Genomic DNA, 21,970 nt, shown 5'->3' with positions numbered 1-21,970 from the left:
ATCAGAACATTCGTATTTTCAAGTAGTTGGATCAATTTCGCGTGGGATTATCCTGATTGATACTAACGTGGGATAATTGCTTTGTTCGCGACCTTAACCGGCTGCTTGATTGCCTGTAAATGTCTGAAATTGTCGCTTGGACTCTTTCCAGATTAACAACTAAGCTTTTTTTTTAATTTTTTTCAGAATTAGAGTACATCATAATGCTTCTCCTTTTTCTAATCCTTATTTTCTAAATTACTCTTATTGTTCATTTCTTTTTTTATCACAATTTTTATTTTAAATACTTGAAAAATGTTCAAATATAATATCTATTTTATGTCATTAGTTATCTAGGATAGAATTTTGACACGGTGATGCGGGAAGTCCAGGTGAAAAACGTGCTTTAAAAAAAAATGAACGGATCCAATGTTTCATTCTTTATTAGACTCTGTCGTAATCGCAATCGCAGGATCGATTATCCTAACAATAAGTAAGAACGCAACAAGAAAAGGCTAACGTCACTTGTCTAACCTTTATCGTAACGGGGCCATCTCTTTCTAAAAATAATGCAAATGGCGGAAACATCAAACATTTGAACTTGGGTTTAAATATTCATTCGCGCATGAAACACTGATTATTATTCATCGAAGCCAATTATTCAGTTCACTATTCAATTATTCAGTAGTAATTTAACTAGGCAACGTATTATGTCTATACGTTGAATATATCCACTTTTCTTATATAATTTAACATATGATTATTTTAATCTTAACAATTAACAATTCATCATTACAAAAAAAAAACAATAGATAAATGTAAGGATAAACTTAAGAGTAAATTTTTTACAAGTTGTTCTCGGGATAATTTTTTTTTCGAACACTGGGTTGAGAGTGAAAATCATCTCTCTCGGAAATCATTCTCAACGTATCATTTCCACTGAAAAAAAGAAAAAAAAATAGTCCCATGAGAGAATTTTCGAGAATTTTACTCTCACGTGTATCCAAGAATCAATTTTTTAAAAATTTTTTAAAGAACAAAAAGCAACTATTACAGCAGCGTGCTTAAAATTCTTTTCTAGAAGAAACGGTCCTTGACAATCAGTACTTTCGCGTTTCTTTATTCCTTTGATTCATGAAATTTACGAACGCTTTCAACGACACGTGTCCCCGGCTAAAAACCTCGAAAACCGAGTAATAAATAGTTGCGTCGTAGTTTCACGCGACAACAAACGCTATGTGTGGCAACGCACGCTTTTCCAGCATTTTAAAAGCTTTTTTCCCCCTCTTATTTTTTTTCTTAACGAGTAGAACCGTTTCCGCGAGAGGCAAAAGCATGGAAATTGCTTGACGCTGACAGTTCTGTATCGCATTAACATTAACGTTTCAGAAAATCAAACTTTCATTTTACCTTTCTTTTTTTTGTTTCTTTTTATTTATACAATTGTTTATTTACTCGTGTAATATATTCTGTCAAATTGGCAAAAATTGTAAAAAAGTGTTTTCCAATCGATGGTGGTGAAGTTAACCTTTTTTTTCAAACTCGTTTTTCGTTTCTCGAGAGAATTTTTTTCAATGCAGGTCAGCGAGTTTTCATCCGATTTAGCCGATTTCATCCATGTTTTATCAAAAAGTGTTTTTATCGTGAATTTTCGAATTGTTTGCTGGTAAAATTTTTGTTTAAAAAATATATAAAAGTGAAGTAAAAGTAAAGTAAAAATTAATATTCATATTTTATATTTCTTCTTGTACTTTATAAAATTCTCATTAAAAAAATTCGTAATACTTATCTATAACTACGAAATTGTATTATTTAAAGAATTGAAAAATATTAAATTGTATTAAATTATATGCTTGTTATTATATAGTAAAATGTTGTTTTATGCAACAATAACATTTTGATCAATTCTGTCATAAAAAAAGGGATTAAATTAGATTAAAGATTAAACTAATATCACTAAGCTTTATATATATATATATTTTTTTTTTCATGAATATTCATATTTCATTCATATTTTAAATATTCACGTACTTATATATTAATCGATTTAAAAAGATTTAATATAAAATTTATCTTAATAATTTTATATTAAATAATAGCTATAATTAGACTAATTTGTATAATTGAAAAATGGCATTGAAATCAAATATAGACAAGTATTCTTAACGATAAATTTTGAAAAGTTCTTTAAGTTCAAAGAAACTTCAACGATAAAAACATTGACGATAAATTTTGATTCTTTTTTAATTAAATTCATGTCTTTAACCAGAATCGTATTGTTTAAACGCGTTTCATATTATTCATAGTTTTTTTTTTTTTATGTATTTTTGTTATCGATTAGATGACGTCTATGTACATTGTCGTTACGTCAATGAAGCAGAATATTTATCGTACGAACAAAAACTAAAAAACACTTTTATTGTTGCATTCTTGTAAATAGATAAACAGATAAAATCACTAGTTCTTTATAATTACACTCATATAACATCAAACTTCATCACGTTATAATCGACGCCTAAAACTTTGTTTAGTTTTTGCATTTCTTTTTCTTTTTTTTTTGCGATAGGTATTTAATTTCCAAATTTTTTTTTTTTTTGGAACTATCGTTTGAACTACTCGATTTATCCAACTCTGATAAAGGTCGATCAGCAACCTCGATTTATTTCAACATGGTATAAAATAGATTGTATCAAGAACTTTCAAAAGTCGATGCAATATTAATAGCCATCAATTATTTATAGATGTAGGTTTTTCTGTACGGTTAAAGCGGCAACCTGGTGAATTATCGAGTTTCTGGAATGTGTAGGATGACAAACGGGATTGCTATAAACGGTTCATTATTATGTATATTAGGGATGAACCTATGATAATCAAGATACAGGATTAAGTCTTTGAATTAGAAATTTGTGATTCAAAGAAATAAAAATATAATAAATATAAAATATTCTGGAATATTCTGTAAACTGTCTTTTCAATTTTTATGAATATTATATTTACATCAATATAGATTTATAATAGATTTATACAAAATAATTATATCAGAAGCTTGGATAAAGATAATCATTAATTGTATTAATTATTACAGCAAAAAAATTAATTTCTCTGTACAAGATTCAGAAATTAACTTTGTACAACAAATCATTGGGGTTTTAATTTTGTGGAATCAATTGATATCGAATCAGCTCTATTTTATTTAAGCAACGTGACTCTTAAACGTAGCAAGTTATCAATCAACACTCTTAAGAAAGCCTTCAAGACTTAAGAATTTAAATTGGACAACATTGATGACTCAGGTAAATGACAAATTGTCTTATTCTTTTTATTAACATTGATAAAACTTATTTAACTCATAAAACTGCACTTTTCTTTCATAAACGCACAGGATACACATTTGCATTTTGGAAAATTGAACTTCAAACTTCAAAAGTACTTTAAAAGAATTGAATAAAATTTGTAAGGCTCAGACAAAATTTTTGAAATCTACAAATATCTGGCTGTGATATGTAATTCATTATTCATTAATTTTAATGTAAAAAGAAAAGGAGAAAGCCTTCAAGATTTAAGAATTTAAATTGGACAACATTGATGACTCAGGTAAATGACAAATTGTCTTATTTTTTTCTATTAACATTGATAAAACTTATTTAACTGATAAAACTGCACTTTTCTTTCATAAACACACAGGATATACATTTGTATTTTGGAAAATTGAACTTCAAATCTTCAAACTTCAAAATTATTTTAAAATACGAATTAAATAAAATTTGTAAGACTCAGATAGAATTTTTGAAATCTACAAATATTTGGCTGTGATATGTAATTTATTATTTATTATGTATATTAATTTTACATTAGAGTAAAAAGAAAAAGAGAGGAAAGAAGGAAAAGAAAAAACGGATTGAAAATCAATTAATTCAAGTTTTAATTTATTGGTCAGAGGATCTATGTTACAAAACGAATGAATCGACGAAGCATGCTTTAAAATTGTCCGAAGCGTAACAATGCTCGAAATTGATACGAATCGTCGATCCAGTTAGTTTGATTAAAAAAATGGGACGAAACAAACTTCACCAACTTTGAATTTACAACGATGATTGCGATTCATATAGTATATGCTCGACTATTGAATAGGACAGTATGCAAGACAAAGCAGTTATACACATGATTGCCATCACCTAATCTATTATTTACGCATTACACGTTCACAAGGCAAATGCGTTTACCGATTTCTACGATGTTTTCCGACTTCCAACATGATATTGTTTAATTTAACATAATATGATCAATTCGAAGATTATTTTAAATATTAAATAACGGTATTTTTTAATCAGTTGAATTGATAAATTGTTAAGAAATAATTACGTAACACGATTGTTATAGAAATCCTCTTAAAATTTAATTTTTTAATAATATGATTTTTCTATACTTGATTTCATAAGATATTTCATACAAGAATTTTTCAAAAGTAATTCAATTTCAAATCGTCAATTTCTCGACTATCGAAAATAACGAGATAAACAAAGTATATATTATTTTTCTTAATTTATAATACAATTATACGTACATGTATATCTTAAAAATAATGAAAATAGAAGACGAACGATAAAGATGGAAAAAAATATTTTACTAATATTCAATATGATTATTACTAAAAAATATATTGGAAATTTCATATCCATGCAGCATTTGTACTTATAGAACCTTGGAAATAAATTCTTAACCCAAATAGTCGACCTCGATACTTGAGAAATTTTGAGAAGCTGACGTCAATACCAATACTATCGTTATAGCTATCATTTCATGTTAAGCTACATTAATTTTATTTAACGAATTTAATTTATTAATTTATTAATTAATTTATTTATTAATTATTTAAATAATGAATTAATTAATTTAATTTAATTTAATTAATTAAATTAATTCATTATTTAAAACACAATCACTATATAAAATAAGCGAAAGGAAAAAGAAGAGTTATTATCTTTCGTTCCATCACGTACACATTTAAGGGTATAATAAGTATATACGTATATATATACGTATTCTTAAATATAATACAATATAATGTACAAATGCGAATGCACAATTGCATATGTAACGAAGCGGTTGAATTTAATTATTTCTCGACTTTTCAGGTATCAAAATCTCCTCTTATTAAACATTGAATATATAAAATATATGAATCATTCTGGATATTAATTAATCTTGCACTTTAACATTTGTTAATTAATTAAACAAATATTTCTTTTATTTCAAATTTTAATATATATAATCATTTAACATATATTGAACAATTTTTATCGAATGAAAATATTTCTTGCTTTTTTTTCTTCTATGAATTTTAAATATAAAAAATTATTTTCTTTTTTACTCGTATATTATTAAATTTATTAAAATTTCTATTAAATTTCTCAATTTTTATTATACGATCAATTCATTTCGATTATTAAAAATTACGATTTTTTTATTTTAATTTAAAACGTCGATTTTTGCTATATATTATAAATTGTGATTTTATTTAATTGCACTCATATTAAAAATTGAATGTAATATATTTCAGTTCAAATTTTAATATATATTTTTATTTATTTATATTTCATTATAAACGCTGCTATCAGTAATGCTTACAATGAAGCCTTACAAGCACTTATGTATATTAGAATGTTTACCGTATATTAAAGCTCTATCACTGAATCACGATTCTGCCATCTAGTGATTAAAACTGGTCATTTAGAAGTACTAATTTAAAGTTATGAATAAATGATGGATTGGAGAATCATAATTTCATTTTAATTTGATTGATCTTATTCGTAAATAAATATATATATATAATATTTTTTATATAATATTATATTTTCATATAATATTTTTTTATTTATTATAAAATGCGATAATCAAAACAATTGAATACTTTAATTCTATTTTTTTAATGTGATAATTAAATCTCAATGAATAAAAAAGTGAAATTATCATTGTTATAATTTCAGAAATATTCATTTTTATAATCTTTTCGAAACATCATAGTAATCTTAATTTCCATTATTAATTTAATTATATCGTTACATTGATTCGAATTTGTAAAATAAGAAAAAAAAATGTAGAATATAAAATAAAAAATTTTAATCTTTAAGAAAATAGTTTTAAAAAATAATTTTGAAAAAAAATTTTTTAAAGATTTTCATACGTGTTTCGATTTACGATTTGTACATGGATTTCCGTAACTTTGATAAACGGATCAAATTAATTTAAATGTTTTGTTATAACATATGATATTGCGAACGTAGTAACAGAATTTAAATAATTCTTATATAAATAAAATGGAGAAAAAAGAAATAATAAAAGCACCATTTTATCCATTACATTTAATAAATTATTATTATATAAAAAATTAATTTTCTATTATAATCTAATAATCCGTTAATTTTTACACACCAAGAGAAACAAGAAAGTCTTAATTATCGTAAATACGAATAATTGAATTTGTAAAGAAAACATATGTCTTCCAAATCGTTATTTTTATATTTATTATTATAATATCGTATCAAAAAAAGTTTATATAAGTTTTCCAAATTTTAAATTTCCTTAAAAGATATTTCGGTCCTATAAAATCAAATCATCCTCTTCATATTTACAACTACATCATTTTACGCTATGAAATTTAATTAATTATTAAAACATTCTATTAAGATTTTTTTAAATTACAATTTTCCTTGAAAAAATATTTTGCATGTCACAAAATTTTTAATCTAAAAAGAAAAAAAAAAAGAAAAATAGTAAACAAGGAAAATAAGAAAAATAACTTCATTAAGAAAACAATTTTAATTTACCTCGAAAGTGCATCACGTCGATGTCTCGATCATTCCTCGTGTATCGCAGTCCATGTGTTCGTACAATGTATATTCCCTCCAAATAACAAAGATCGGAACGAACAATTCTCTTTTTTTTTACGACGAAATCGGATATGAGAAGAATGATATGAAGAACAATAATCGTACGATAAAGTGGCGACGTGTAGGCCGGTTGTCGGAAGAAGATTCACGAATGGGAAGCAAAAAATCACAAACCAATACGACCATACGCGGTTGACGGGCAAACAGCGACTAACCGAAGTGAACTCTGTCGCAGTGTGAGCACGGGCTGCGTTCGCGGGTCGATCGAACACGTTCTGCGCCTCTCCTCGGCACCGGCGTCAAAGCCAACTCCGACGGCCGCAACGCACTGGTGCACCTGCAACATCAGTTATCGTTTTTGACTCGTCCACGATATGCAGTGATATCTTGATTGCAGTCAACAATTTTTCTTGCGAATACTATTCTAAGGAGAAGTATTGTTCTAACAATTGGTTCGAAAGTGTGAATAAGAAAGTCATATACAGCAATAGTTTGCAATAGTTTGAAGAATAGTCTTATCATGTTATCATGGGAAGTTCAAAAAATTATACCGAAAATTGAAATAAAAAATTTCATCTTAAGATTTAGGTATTTTGCAAAAATGCCATTTTAATATTCTTATTAATTATTTATTCTTGGAAAAAATAATAGAATAATTTCCAAATTATGTGATGATTTGATATCTATAATGTCTTTATCTTTTTATCAAGTATATATATTTATTTATAATCAAATATTTTTATATTTATAAGTTAAGTATTTTTTCTCTTAAAAATACTATTTTTAAATATTTGAAAAAATCATCAAGCTTCCTGCAATCTGATAATAACAACTAGCCTAAGGAAATCTAAAAGATTTGTAACGTTGAACGATAAAGAATATCCGGAAGCTAGTTACTTAAACAAAGAGTCTCAAAGATTCAAACAACAAAGAAGGGAAAAAAATTTCGAGAAACGAGAAAAAAAGAATGCGTTAATAATTTGATGAAAAGAAAGAATATTAATAACAAAAGCAAAAGAAATTATCAATTTTTAAATACAATTTTTTATTAAAGTTATTGTATATATATATACTATACTATATATATATACTATTTTGTATTACGATTATTAAAATATGAAAGTCTATTTATTTTTATTACATTAAAATAAATTAGAATTTCAATTTATTTTCTTTTAGTTATTTCTTCAATTTATTTTCTAGTAACTAAATATTTTTTCCACGTGAAATCTCTAAACATCACATCTGAGAATCCACATGCATTCTCAGAATCATCATTTATCCTCGTTACTTTAATTAAATACTCATTATTTTTAAAGATATCTAGCATCTTTGAAAAAGAGATTTGGAGTATAGGATTTTTATCCATTAAGGCAAGGATCAAATAAGCGTCAAAAACAAACATTACGTTTTGTAACATTTATCGTAGTATTATATTCTAAGCATAGAAATAGTTACACAAGTGACATCTATGTTATGACAGTTGTTGAAAAAACAGATTTAACATCCGTTTTAACGCTTTTTGACGTGCGAATCCGGCTTAAAATTTCTACAGCATGGCATTATATTCACATCTATTCTACAGTATATGTAAAGTTATCACGTAAGCTGTATTATAGAATATATATGTGAACTAATACGGAATTAACATCACCATAGCAACGAATCTATGTTTTGAAACAAGTCTTCGATTCTTTATGAATGATTCTTATGAATGTCATAATAATTATCTCTTATCGAGATTACTTTTGAATCTTTGAATAATATTTTTCCGGATTGTTTTTACGGATTTGTAGTTTTTACGGTATTGTCATTTACTCTATTGTCTATCAGACAGATAAAATAAGATATTTAGATTTATTTTTGGTAAAAAAGAGTTAACAGGATTTTTTCTGCTTATCGAAAAATATCAATATTATATTCATCATAATCATCATGAGTGTTTTGTCTATGGAAGGAAGCATAAATAAGATGCGTCATGGTTTGCGAAAAGAGGTAAGAAAATGTTACAGCCTACAAAACTGTACAAAACTTTAAAATAAAAAGTACAGTTTTTTTTAATTTTATTTGTTTGTTACGACATTTTTGTTTCTATTTTTCGTATTATAATTTATGTACAATTGAAAAATAAATATTAAAATAAATAAACAAAAAATTGTTAAAAAAATAGTACTTTGTTCTTCCATTATTGTGAAAAAGCGAGGGAAAATATTTATAAAATTTTTTATAAAGATTATTAATTAATTAATTGATTAATTTTTAATTAGGAAGAGAGTCGTATTTTACAACGTCGTCAAAATATATTATATCTTATATATGATTATCTGAATGAAAATAAGTAAGTATTATAATATAAATTTTTTTCTTATTTTAAATTTATTCATTTAAAATTTTTTCTTGAATATATATACATATATGTTTTGATATATTAAATCATTTAAACTACTCAATTTTAACTTATTAATTTATATAAAACAAAATATTTATAAATACAAAATATTTACAAATTTAAAATAATTTAATTACATCCTTTTTGTATAAATATTCAATAATTAATATTTTTATAAATATTTGACATATAAATAATATATATTACTTTTTAAATGGATATATCTTAATAAAAATAAAAATAAAAATCAAATTCTAGGTCAAATAAAATATCTATTTCAAAAAGCTATGTAGATTGTGTAGCAAAATCTAATATTTATATTTTTATATTGAAAATTAAGATATATATTAAGATAATATTATAATTTTGAAAGAAAAATTATGAATTTTGAATGGATATTTCGTTTTTTTATTTGTAATAACACGGTAATATAATACCAAGAATAAGAATGCAGAAAGGACAAAGATAGTATAAAAATTTGAAAATCAACGCCATCTCTAGATGTTGCAAATAAAATACATTTAGAAAAACAGCAAGAATTGAAGATTAGCGTCATCTTTTGAATATTTTTAAAAGATATCTTTAAAATTTAAAAAATGATGATAAACCTCAATTACTTTATCTGAAGAGATTTCTTTGATGTTCAAAAAATAATGCTGATGATCAATTCTTGTCTTTATTCTTCTAATATTTCTTCTTTTAAATTATATTTCATTTGTGAACTTTAGAAATGAAGCTGATTCTACAATTTTTATCTTATCTCTATTCTTTTCTCATTATTTATTCTTCTGGTCCATATATATTTTGCAAAATTTCTATTCTTAAAAAATATTTAATTAAAAATAAAAAATATTTATATCTTATGATTTTAATAATAAATTAATAATAAATATTTTTATTAAATTTTCAATGAATTGACAATGAAATCATTGTCCTTTGTATCAATATTAACATAATTTTAAATCAATATTTAATATATAAATAAATATATATTATATATAAATAAATTTAACTTTAATAATATTTAAATTTATTTTTATGTATATTATTATATATAATTATTAGATACGACAATCACCATTTTAAACATCATTTTAAACAATATTTAAAGAATTTTTTTCCAGTTATACAGATACTTGCGAAACATTAATCTCCGAAGCTGAACTTGTTTCCGAAATTCAGGTTTGCGATAATATCGATTTAGAAAGAATTATAATGGAATTTGAAAGTTATTATCATATGAAATTCAATAAATATCCTATGTTTTGTAAAAAAAATACAACAAATATAGATAAAAAGTAAGTTTTGTTTACTTAAATTATTCAGTTAAAAAATTTTTAATTTTTTCCTTCGTAATATTTTTTTATTTTATGCGCTTATTTTCAAAAACTCATTAAAATTATTAAAATTATTTATTATTTGTTAAATATAATTATGAGTAATCAAATTGTTTCATAATAAAACTAATAATAATAGATTTCTAATAGAATTATGATAAATGATTTTTGCAGAAAAAGTAAGACAAAAGTTACAATGCCTGCTACCAAACAATCGCAAAGTGAATTAATGAAAGAAAATAGTATACAACAAGAAATAAATAATGAGATAAATAATATTAATCTTGCAATGACAGTAAAACCAATTTTCCCCAACGAGGACATAGTTAAAGTTTCATCAGAAGAATTTGACATCCCAAAAGAAAAATTTATGCAATCGAAAATATGGAAATGTATCGAAAAACTATATTCAGCAAATTCGGAATTGCGAAAAATTGCCGTCGACATATCACATGTAATAAAATATCAATTTAATTGATAATAATTCTATAACAATGTATATATAATAATACAGTATATATAAAAATACAAGCAACAAAAACAAAATTTGAATATTATAATTTCTTCGCAAATAACGTATCTTTTGTAATATAGGAGATTGTATTGGAGAATTTAAATGTTCATTGGGATGATGTAGTAGGTTTAGATGACTGTAAAACAGCTATTAAAGAAGCTATTGTATATCCTCTTAAATATCCTGTCTTCTTTGCCGGTCCATTTTCGCCTTGGAAAGGTATTCTATTATATGGACCACCTGGCACAGGTAAGATATTTATTCATTATTTCTTCCACATACAAATAAATAAAAATATTCATAAAAAAATTGATGAAATAGGCAAGACAATGTTAGTGAAAGCTGTAGCAACAGAGTGCAAATGCACTTTTTTTAATATAACAGCTAGCTCCTTAGTTAGTAAATGGAGAGGTGATTCCGAAAAGTACATACGTGTAAGTTATCCTGTATAAAAGAAAGATCTTGTATATCAGGTAATCATGTAACTTTATTATCTGAAATATCTCACTTATTTTTGAAAATATTAAAAAATATTTTAGATAAAAGTTACGCTCTAGAGAAGCGTATGATATAATTAAAGTTATATGGAACATCTGATTTAATATATATATTTTAATAGAATATTTGTATAAAACAGTAGTTTAAAAAATAATTACATTATATATATAATGAAATAAATTTATTCTGAATAGGTTTTATTCGATCTTGCTTATAGCCATTCGCCCACAATTATTTTCATAGATGAAATCGATTGGATAGCTACAAACGTACAAAATAATTCATTATCTGAACCTGCAAAAAGATTTAGATCAGAACTTCTTACTAAGTTGGATGGATTAGTATCTACTGATAATTCAAACGTACTTCTTCTAGCTGCAACTAATTCTCCGTGGTAAAGATATGCAATCAATAAAAATGCGTAACAGTAATAATATTAATAAAAAAAATATGTGAGAAATATATAAATCTTACGAAAAAGATTCTTATATTATATATTACATTACATATATATTACATATTATTATATTCAAATAGAATTTTTATTTAAAAAACATAAAAAATTTTTTATATTTAAAATATTTTTTATTCTTTTTTATTATGTTATCTATTTGTTAAAATTTTTTATAACAATGGTTTTGTTTGATAGGAATATTGATTCAGCTTTACTTAGACGTCTTGAGAAACGAATATATGTGTCATTACCCAATGAAGCTACTCGACTTGGTATATTCAAATTATATCTCAGTGATAACTTGTTAAAGAATAAAAATATTGTAGATTTTTTAATGAATTATACTAAACAGTATTCCGGTGCAGACATAAAATTGCTTTGTAAACAAGCATGGATGTTAGAAGTAACTCCAATGTGGAAAAATCTTGAAAAAAAAGAAATATTCATTACAGATTTGAAATATGAATTAAGGAATATTGAAATATTAAAAGAATTGCTTAAAGAAACAGTACCTACAGTAACAAATACGAATATATATGATAACTGGGATACAAATATAAATAACAAATAATCAAATCTAATAAAAACCAACCAATTAAAATACTATTATACTTAAATTTTTTAAATTTTATATTAAAAGTTATATTAAAAAAATATATTAAATAAAAATTAATATTATATATTATACAATATATAATATATATATAATAAATTTATATGTATAAGATGTCCCAAAAATATTGGAATATCCATAAACTAGAAATTTTTGAAGTAAAAATAACATGTTCAAACATTTTCTTTTGTAAAAATTTTCGTTACAATTTTATTAACAAATTGCCGCACATAGCTAATGCTACTATTACGGAATTATTAGACTAGTGCTTCATGATTGGCTATTGTTTTTTTGTTAATAATTTGTTAATAAAACTGTAATGAAAATTTTTACAAAGAAAAATATTACTTGAAATTACCTCAGAAATCTCCAGTTTACGGATATTTCAATATTTTTGGGATACCCTGTATATATTATATAATAACATATATCTTTGTATTTTATAATCTTTAAATTATTTTTTGGAAAAATAAAATCTAATGAAAACTAATAAAATAAAATTTATATTTCTATTTCAAATAATAATTAATATATATTATATTTTACTATAATTAGTATTAAGATTTCAATAAATTATAAAATGAAAGAATGAAATAAATAGTGATTTTTTATATCAATATTATTATTCTTATTATATAAAAATTGTATTTCATGTTAAAAGAATGTATAATTAACAATTTTTCCTTTTTGTTTGATTCTTCTCTGCTTGTTTTAAACCATGATAATAACCTGTAAAACAAACATTATAACATCTATTTTTAACATACATTAAATTTCATATAAAATAAATTTTTAAATAATTTACCTGTATGAAAACCACTAATATACCATGACATTAACATACTCGAAAGTGCTTCTGCATCATTATCTGGTAATCTAACAAATTTTATTTAAATTTATATTTTTTTAAAATAAATATTACAATTACATGAATAAATACAAAATACTTAGAAAACATTGCATAAAACTTTTATTTACTTAGCCATTAATTGTGGTGGTAAAGGAGGTGCAGGTGGCATTGTATCTGCCATTAAATTAAAAGATGTTCCAGGCATAAATTGATGTTTGTAAGTTTTTGTTTCTTCAGATTCACAATCCATTTTTTCTCCACTATATTTTCTTGAATTCATATTTATAGAAAAATTTGATTCGCTAATTTCTTCATTTTCTTCATCAAATTTATGTTCCACAGCATTTTTTTGTTGAGCTATCTGACTTTGTAAACCTTCTGATTCTAGAAGAGAATTCAATTCTACTTTTTCCGTATTGCCATAACCTAAACATATTAAAAAAAAATCTTGTCATTTGACAAGTTACAAAATTTATAAAATATTATATGTATGTAATTTTAATATATTTTTTAACTGACATTACAATCAGATTAAAAATATTACCTACAAATTTTACAATACAAGTTCCATTATTTTCATAAATTTTTGTTATTATTGCTTCATAAATTTCACCATCTTCTGAGTATACTGCACGACAAGGTGCTCCTACAATCCATTTCTATTCATAAAAAATTTAAATATATATATTAATATCATAAATAAACAAAATAAAATAAATATTTCTTTTTTAATATACTGAATGATTTTTTAATTTCTCTTTCACTTTATAGAATTAAATTAAAATTAATTAAATTTATAAAATTATATTAAAATCATGACCTTGTATTGTTTGCTTGTAAGCTTAGATTGCTTTTGTAACTTTTGTTTGCATTCAGAATTTTTAATGCCTATTCCCATACGCTTGCCAACTTCTTCTTTTGCTAAGTTTATTGCTTTATCATACGCTTTTATTAATGCACTATCATCCCATACGTCTTCACTATGCTCTGTGCTCTTTTAAAAACAATAAATTATTTACGAATATCTTATATTTAACTTATTAATAATTATAACCTAAATTTGATATTAAAAATGTACACATACATTTCCATTTCCCCGTATGAAAAGAACATTATCATCTGCCATTTTATGAAAATAATTTCATTGAAATATTAAATTTCTTTCCGAAAAATTAATTTGTTACATTTCTTTAAACGCAACAAATTGTAAACAATGATAATACTATCACTAATGCCAACCGTAATATGAAAACTTTTTATGATCAGTAACAATAGATATCTATTTATTTATAAAACTATTTTTTGTTAAAGAATAATTAATACCAATTAATTAAATGTTTTTATTTATTTGTTACTAATTGTATTTTATTTTATTTATAATATAATTATATTAATATTTTTAAAATATTAACATTAATATTAAAGATTTAAAAATAATAATAAAATAAAACTTAAGATATTAAAGCAATTTATTTATGTAATAAATTAAAAGTAAATTGTTTTTTTTATTTAGAAATATAAATATTAATTTTTATTCATTAAAATTATTTTAATTCATTAAAAAATTCATTTCTGAAATTGAAAATTATATTATCTATATAATATTTATTGTCATTTTAAATTACAATAATTATATATTCGATATAAATTCGCAATTAATTTGCTATATTTATTAAAAAGAATAATAGAAAAATAAAAATGTAAAATATAAAAGACAAATTGTATTTAGATTTTTAAATTATATACTTTATTATTAAATGAGATAATATATATAAAATATATATTTATAAATAATATATATTTTATAAATTATATTTATATAATATCAAATAGTTTTTTAAAAAATTATAAATCAATTATTTGTAGTGGCAATTCTCGTGTTACAACGCATGGTTTGAAACACGTGCTCGGTATATGTCAGTTAATACTATTTTATAACCTATCGTCTCAGAAGAACACAGTAGTATTTGAAAGAATGTCGTGAAAGTTCCTGTACAAAGTACAATTAAACTATAATTAGTTTCAAAGTACTTATCGTAATACTTTTGTGGTATTCGACGTAGTGTTCCATACTTATGCTAGTGGAATGGCGTTAGTAAATCAATTTCAAAAGTTTTCGAGATCAATTCTCTGCATTGCTTCGAATTATTCAAAATTTACAAGCAAGACAATGTTGCCTTTTTTACAGACAACAAGAGGAACATCAACAACGCAACCACTTTCAGAAAAACAAGAGTAAGTGACGCAATTTTTCTTGAAACAAATAATATTAATAGAGTAGTATTAATAAAAGCAATATTATGAACAGCTAAAAATATAATAATGTTAATGAAATAATTATGCAAATCTTATATATTACAGCAATTGTATTTTATTTTTGTAAATTATAAATAATAATAATATAATATAATTTAATTTTTATTACTACGTATAATGCATATAATATATATTCGAAAAAAAACATCGCGTTACATATACACACATATATACTTATATATATTTATGTATATACTTATATAAGTATATATATACTTATATATACTTGTATATACTTATATACAAGGATATATTATAATGTATCATGAAATATCATAAAATTATTTTTTATTTAAATAAAAAAAATTTTTTAAATGAAAATAAAATTTTATGTATAAATAATATAATGACAATAATATAATAATATATTTTTGAATAATCTTATTTTAAATCTGATTATTTCTAGAGTTAATATAACATTTGTTAAGGCAAGTGGAGAAAGAATCAAAGCAAAAGGAAAAATTGGAGATACTATTTTAGACATAGTAGTAAATAATGAAATTGATTTAGATGGATATGGTATGTTCTAAAAAAACATAATTTTAGAAATAATTGTAAGATAAAAAATAATATATTTCATATTTTTTTCACTATCATAATAGTGAATTATAATTTTTAAATAAATAATTTTTAAGATATATTGTTATCTATATAGGTGCTTGTGAGGGAACATTAACTTGTAGTACATGTCATCTGATATTTCCAAAAGAAGTTTATGATATACTTCCTGACAAACCAACAGATGAAGAGTTAGATATGTTAGATCTAGCATATGAATTAACAGATACGTAAGTAATCTAATAATAATAATTATTAGTAATAATAATTTAATATAGAATAAAGTTACTAAAATTAAAAATAACAATTATGCAAAAATAATTTAATCAACTGAAATATAATTGAATTTGATTCAATTCATTAAATTCAGAGATATTGTTATTAAAATTCAAAAATATATACTTACATGTTTAATCACTTTCACATGCATATTATAATATATATTAAAATTTACATTAAAATTTATTAAAATATATATTAAAATTTTTAAAATATTATAATTAAAAGTATTAAATTTTAATTATTTAAATAATTGTTTTATTAATTTATTTTAAAAAATATTTGCAAATATATAATTTATGTTTTAATATAAGACCAAATATTATAATATTATTTTCAAAATTAAATACAATTATAAATCTTATTTTAGAATAATTATAAAATAGATCACTGTATTTTAAAATAGAATTTCAATTTTCTAGCTCTGAATTCTATGAAACCAAAATTATGTGAATAAATTTTCATAATCTTTTATTTATGAATCTACCTTAAGCATAAATAAATATTAAAATAACATTTCAAATTTTTTGGTAATTTTACATTGCCTCTTTTTTCAAAATTTTTCTTTATTATTTCAGATCACGACTAGGTTGTCAAATAGTAATGACTAAAGAACTTGATGGAATTGAGGTAAGAGTTCCAACAACAATTAATGATGCAAGAGCATAACTAAGATTCATTATAGTTTAAAAAATTTGTATAATAATTTTTGTTATAATGATAAAAAATTTAGGATTAAAATATATAAAAAAATTTATTTTTAAATGTGAAGCTAATATGATATATATTGTATATTATAAATGAAAATTTTTATAGAGAGCAATAAGATTTATGTAAAGTTATAATTTCCATATTTGTATATTGTTATTGTAAAAAGCTTATATAATTATGAAAGAAATATATTTTTTGTTTTTATTATCATTTAAAAGTTAAAATCAAAAATTATATATTTATAAATTATATATTTTTTGATATATATATTAAAATGTTATCAATTATAAAGCATGTTGTAATTTTTCTGTCTAATTATTTATATTTTAAATTATTAATATTGTAAATGATATATATTTATAATATAAACTTTTTAAAAATTATTTCAGTAATAAATTCGAATATTTTATATATATAACGTAAATATTTTTTTAATTTATATTTTAATTAAAATATAATTATATATTGAAGATTTTATTTATTTAAGAATTTAAGAGAGATTATTTATTTGATAAGTTAAATATCTTTTAAACAAAAATACCTTTTAAAAAATTTTACTCTATTATTATTGACTTTATTTGCTTTTCTTTTTAAATAAAATACTTATATTTCTGAACATTCGTTTTTTTATAAATTATATAATTTTTTATAAATTAAATGCTTTACTGAATTTAAATTCTCGTTATCTGTTCAGAATAATTTATTTTTTCCTTAACTAGGTACATACTAAATACATTTCTTGTAAGTACCAGTACATAAAGCTAAAACACTTTTGTACTATGCTCATGGACCTAACAAATAATTTAATTTGTGTATTGTCATTTGTATATTTCGTTACGTGCAAAATATTCTATTTCTACACTACTTACAAATTCGATATAATATTATATCGTAAAATTTACATATTTTCATTCAGTACAACATTACCCTGCCCAATGTGAATACAATTCAGAACATATGTGATATATTTGTATATTCCGAATTGTTTTACATAGTATGTACACTGATCTATCTAAACGCGAATATAATGATACGATATGGTGAAAAATTTATGAATGATTTGTAACTCACGAAGATCATAAATTTTTTCTGATACATTTTGAACAATGGAATAGTTAAACAATTGATCGACCATAATAGATAACAAACAAACTGAAATACAATTTCATTTTCTTCTATCGATTTAATATTGTATAGCAAATATATAGCAATGCTTTGAAAGATATTGAAATTTCAAAAAAAATTTTTTTTTAAATTTTATTTTATTTTTTTTAGTATTTTTTTTGCTGAGTATATGATACTGATTGATTGATGATATCTTGAGTATATGATAATATTATACATATACTGAAAATTATAATAAAAATATCTACAGATAATTTATTTCGTCGGTATATCAAAATATTTTATAAATACATATTTAGAAATGCTTTCATAATAGTTACAATTGAAGAATTGCATTAAATATTAAATACATAAACTTTTAATCTTTCAAAACACCATCATATTTCTACAAATGTAATAGTAAACACTATAAACATTTACCTTATTCAACAATTTTTCAAAAATTTTTATTCAAAAAATGTTTTTATATTAAAATATTAAAATTAAGATAACAATTTTTTATGTTTGCTATTTAAATATGGCGTCAATTTTAATTACTAATTTCTATATATCAATATATCAATTTTTTTTATTTGTTTGATTTCATCTCTTTCAATATTTAATTATAAAAAAAATGTATAAATACGTTTCTTATAAAATTAATATCGAATACGAAATAATTAAAAATAAGTTAAGAAGTCTAGATATTATTTTTAAAAAAATTTTATATATAAAAACGATCGATCATATTATGTATGGAACATGAAAAGAACTTTTTTTATTTTTTAATTTCGCGTTTAAATAATTCTAAATATTAAAGTCTAAAAACATATCGATCTGACGATAACTGTATTTATGGATATAATTAAACTATAGTTCTGCGCACATGAGAAGGAACAAACACGTATAGTATACACGCTTAAATAACAAAATTAAAATGATTTATGTTCAATGTGAACTTGATCGAAGTCCTAGTCTCGAATTATAAAGTTTCTATAAAATTCAATATTTTATTATAATTACTACGTTTAAAGAATATAAAATGTTTTATTCGATTCCAAACGAAATTAATAGTTGTTGGAAGAAATGAAAAAAATTTATAAATAATGAAAAATCAAAATACCACTACAAGTCATAAAATTTAAATTTTATATAATACCAATACAAAGTTCTTCTTGTACATCTACATATATTTTTTACTCTTTATAGTTCAAGATTTGCACTTCGCCAATTTTCTTTCTACTGTGCATGCACAACGAGAATTCTATAATCGCTGAATTACGCGCAACAGTAAAAAATTATTCTTTCGTGAAGGCGAAAGTAACCTAGGACTAGAAGTTTTATAACATTAATGATAATAATAGTAACAATATTAATATTAATAATAATAGTAATTAAGTAATATTAACAATATCAATAATAGTAATAAAATGGTAATGGCAAGATACACGCAAATATAAATTAATTATTCCTTTCGTTACGTCTTTTGGACGTTTTCTTAAAAATTATTTTATTTGTAATTAATATTAACAAACAATTTTATTTTCTTTTTTGTTTTTCTATTTCTCATAATAATCCATCTTTTTTCCCTCTTTTTTCCTCTTATCATTAAATTGCTTTTCTTTCTATAATAAACTTCATTATAAAAAATCTAATTGACGGAATTTGTCAATTGAAACAATTATTCCATATTCCCGATGCTTGGAATTTATGCTTATTCAACTCGTTTTTTTTTTTTAAGAAAAGTTCTTTAAGAAAACTGAATAAAAATCCAAAATAATTAAAAAATTTACAAAATACAAGTATTAAACAACAAGATTACATAATCCTATAAGCAACAGGTTAACCGGGAAACCACAGAAATGATATTGTATACTATATTGTATACTAGTGCCCACTGTAGGAAAAGAAACGAACTAATCACTTAATCAAACCGTTCACTTAAAAACCGATTATTCTACCAATTAAATTAATATCATCCAAATTTTGAAATGAGTCTATAATTTTAAAAATAATTTTAAATATTTTTCTCTTTAATCAAAATTTAATTTGGAAACTAATAATCAATCATTAATCTTCAATTCTACATTAAAAACAATCTTTGAATCAAGATTTTAAACCAATGTAGACAATTCATGAGGACTATTAGTAGTTGCTGCACTACTTAAATCCAATGTGGCAGCTGGAAGTCCAGGGCTAACACTGCCGGTTGTTTCCCGCGGCAAATGTTGCGATCTATTCAATTTATTTCCAGGACTTGGTGGCGATCTATCTGCCGGTGTATCTGGTGGCGTAACTATGTTTCTATGTCCGCTCACATTTAAATGATTGTGCGTCGCTGCGATCGAAGCTGGCGATGAAAGCAACAAGGGTGGTGGGGACATTGACACGTGTCGATGATGATGATGATGATGATAATGTTGGTATTGTGTCGCACGGCTGTGTATTGTATGACTGGCATTTAGTTGATTTGTCACAGAGCCAACTTTTGTAGGACAGCCAGCATAGTGGATAGTCAATGGTCCACGTAGTTGTTGTTGTTGTTGCAATTGAGGTTGATTTTGGTGCTGCTGTAATTGCTGTTGACGCTGCAATTGTACTGCCGCTTCACATTGTTCACGCGCTAACGCTTTCACGGCGTTCGTCTTCTCCTAGAAAATAATAATAATAATAATAATAATAATAATAATAATAATAATAATAATAAAAGATTACTTTGATCATAATGAAGCAAAAAATTTATAATTGAAATTATAAAATACTTATGATAACAAGGCAATATCAATAATTATATTATATATTTAATACATATATTTAATACAGTTTGTGAACAGAATGACGCGACATAGTTGAACGTTTTAGGTAACATATACTGATCGTATACGCTTGCGTAATAGGATTCTCGAAGGCTATTTCTGTAGTGTTTGTGCATTCAGTTACATTATATTTTATATGAAAAATTTAGATAAATCGTAGAATAAAAAATTCTTAATATCTGAATATAATTATGAAATTATTATGTATCTATAAAAATTGCAAGTATAAAATATTTTGACATTTTTAGAATAGAGTAAAATAATTATTCCATAACACAAATTTGAAATTCAAATTTTTTTAAACATTTTTTTCTTGTATAAATTGATGTAAGACAATTAAAATTAAAAAGTTATATAAAATTTTAATTTAATTAAAATACATATTGATGATATAATTTAAATTGATTAAATAATTGATAAATTTATGAATTTTCTATATATGAATAAAGTAAAAATGATAAATATTATGAAAAAATAGATTGTGGCACTAAAGTGAGATTGCGTTTATATAGTTTATATATATTTATATATTTAACATATAAGTAGAAAAAAATTATATAGAAATACTTACAAAATTCTTTATAAATTTTAAATACTTTTTATAAAATTTTATAATTAATTATATTATATTTTTACGAAATATATATTATTATGAAATTTAT

The 21,970-nt window shown here is 22.8% G+C and overlaps 4 protein-coding genes and 1 long non-coding RNA gene across 9 annotated transcripts in view; 3 read left to right on the top strand and 2 right to left on the bottom strand.

Annotated features, from left to right (window-relative positions):
- Positions 1-3,056: 3,056 nt before the first annotated feature.
- LOC147657171 (uncharacterized) lies at positions 3,057-4,705 on the top strand. The gene is made up of 4 exons (XR_015293021.1): positions 3,057-3,272; positions 3,362-3,573; positions 3,664-3,745; positions 3,835-4,705. It is a non-coding gene; the product is annotated as an uncharacterized LOC147657171 (long non-coding RNA).
- A 3,304-nt stretch (positions 4,706-8,009) lies between these two features.
- Positions 8,010-12,667, top strand: LOC100868653 (katanin p60 ATPase-containing subunit A-like 2). 2 transcript variants are annotated; one of them, XM_012486938.3, is made up of 8 exons: positions 8,010-8,864; positions 9,137-9,207; positions 10,383-10,556; positions 10,770-11,049; positions 11,190-11,358; positions 11,431-11,543; positions 11,802-12,001; positions 12,257-12,667. In XM_012486938.3, the coding sequence occupies exons 1-8, from the start codon at positions 8,805-8,807 to the stop codon at positions 12,630-12,632; spliced, it is 1,443 nt and encodes a 480-aa protein (XP_012342392.2). In that variant the 5' UTR covers positions 8,010-8,804; the 3' UTR covers positions 12,633-12,667. The 2 variants fall into 2 exon arrangements, with proteins under 2 accessions (XP_012342392.2, XP_086767420.1); XM_086911294.1 differs by having other exon boundaries at positions 10,370-10,556.
- Positions 12,668-13,275: 608 nt separating this feature from the next.
- On the bottom strand, positions 13,276-14,848 carry Smn (survival motor neuron). 2 transcript variants are annotated; one of them, XM_003693935.3, is made up of 6 exons: positions 14,609-14,848; positions 14,345-14,518; positions 14,069-14,183; positions 13,653-13,950; positions 13,480-13,550; positions 13,276-13,403 (listed from the first exon to the last, which is right to left on the bottom strand). In XM_003693935.3, the coding sequence occupies exons 1-6, from the start codon at positions 14,648-14,650 to the stop codon at positions 13,345-13,347; spliced, it is 759 nt and encodes a 252-aa protein (XP_003693983.1). In that variant the 5' UTR covers positions 14,651-14,848; the 3' UTR covers positions 13,276-13,344. The 2 variants fall into 2 exon arrangements, with proteins under 2 accessions (XP_003693983.1, XP_086767427.1); XM_086911301.1 differs by having other exon boundaries at positions 13,653-13,971; positions 14,609-14,810.
- A 539-nt stretch (positions 14,849-15,387) lies between these two features.
- Positions 15,388-17,801, top strand: Fdx2 (Adrenodoxin-like protein 2, mitochondrial Ferredoxin 2). Of its 2 annotated transcripts, XM_003693940.4 has the most exons (4): positions 15,388-15,759; positions 16,247-16,359; positions 16,496-16,628; positions 17,256-17,801. In XM_003693940.4, exons 1-4 carry the CDS (start codon positions 15,611-15,613, stop codon positions 17,344-17,346), a joined length of 486 nt encoding a protein of 161 aa, XP_003693988.1. In that variant the 5' UTR covers positions 15,388-15,610; the 3' UTR covers positions 17,347-17,801. The 2 variants fall into 2 exon arrangements, with proteins under 2 accessions (XP_003693988.1, XP_086767429.1); XM_086911303.1 differs by lacking the exon at positions 17,256-17,801 and having other exon boundaries at positions 15,404-15,759; positions 16,496-16,632.
- A 269-nt stretch (positions 17,802-18,070) lies between these two features.
- LOC100867932 (uncharacterized) overlaps positions 18,071-21,970 on the bottom strand; it is a 31,502-nt gene continuing 27,602 nt past the window's right edge. For both annotated transcript variants that reach the window (XM_086911292.1, XM_086911293.1), the window contains exon 5: positions 18,071-21,143. In XM_086911292.1, the coding sequence (XP_086767418.1) occupies positions 20,607-21,143 (537 nt within the window). In that variant the 3' untranslated portion in view covers positions 18,071-20,606. The remainder of the gene's footprint in view (positions 21,144-21,970) is intronic.

This window comes from Apis florea, unplaced genomic scaffold (assembly GCF_048593485.1).
Source record: "Apis florea isolate Af1SG1 unplaced genomic scaffold, ASM4859348v1 contig_3203_pilon, whole genome shotgun sequence".
NCBI classification, from domain to species: Eukaryota; Metazoa; Arthropoda; class Insecta; order Hymenoptera; family Apidae; genus Apis; species Apis florea.
Note: the sequence above shows the minus strand (reverse complement) of the source record. Positions and strands in the feature narration are given on the sequence as shown.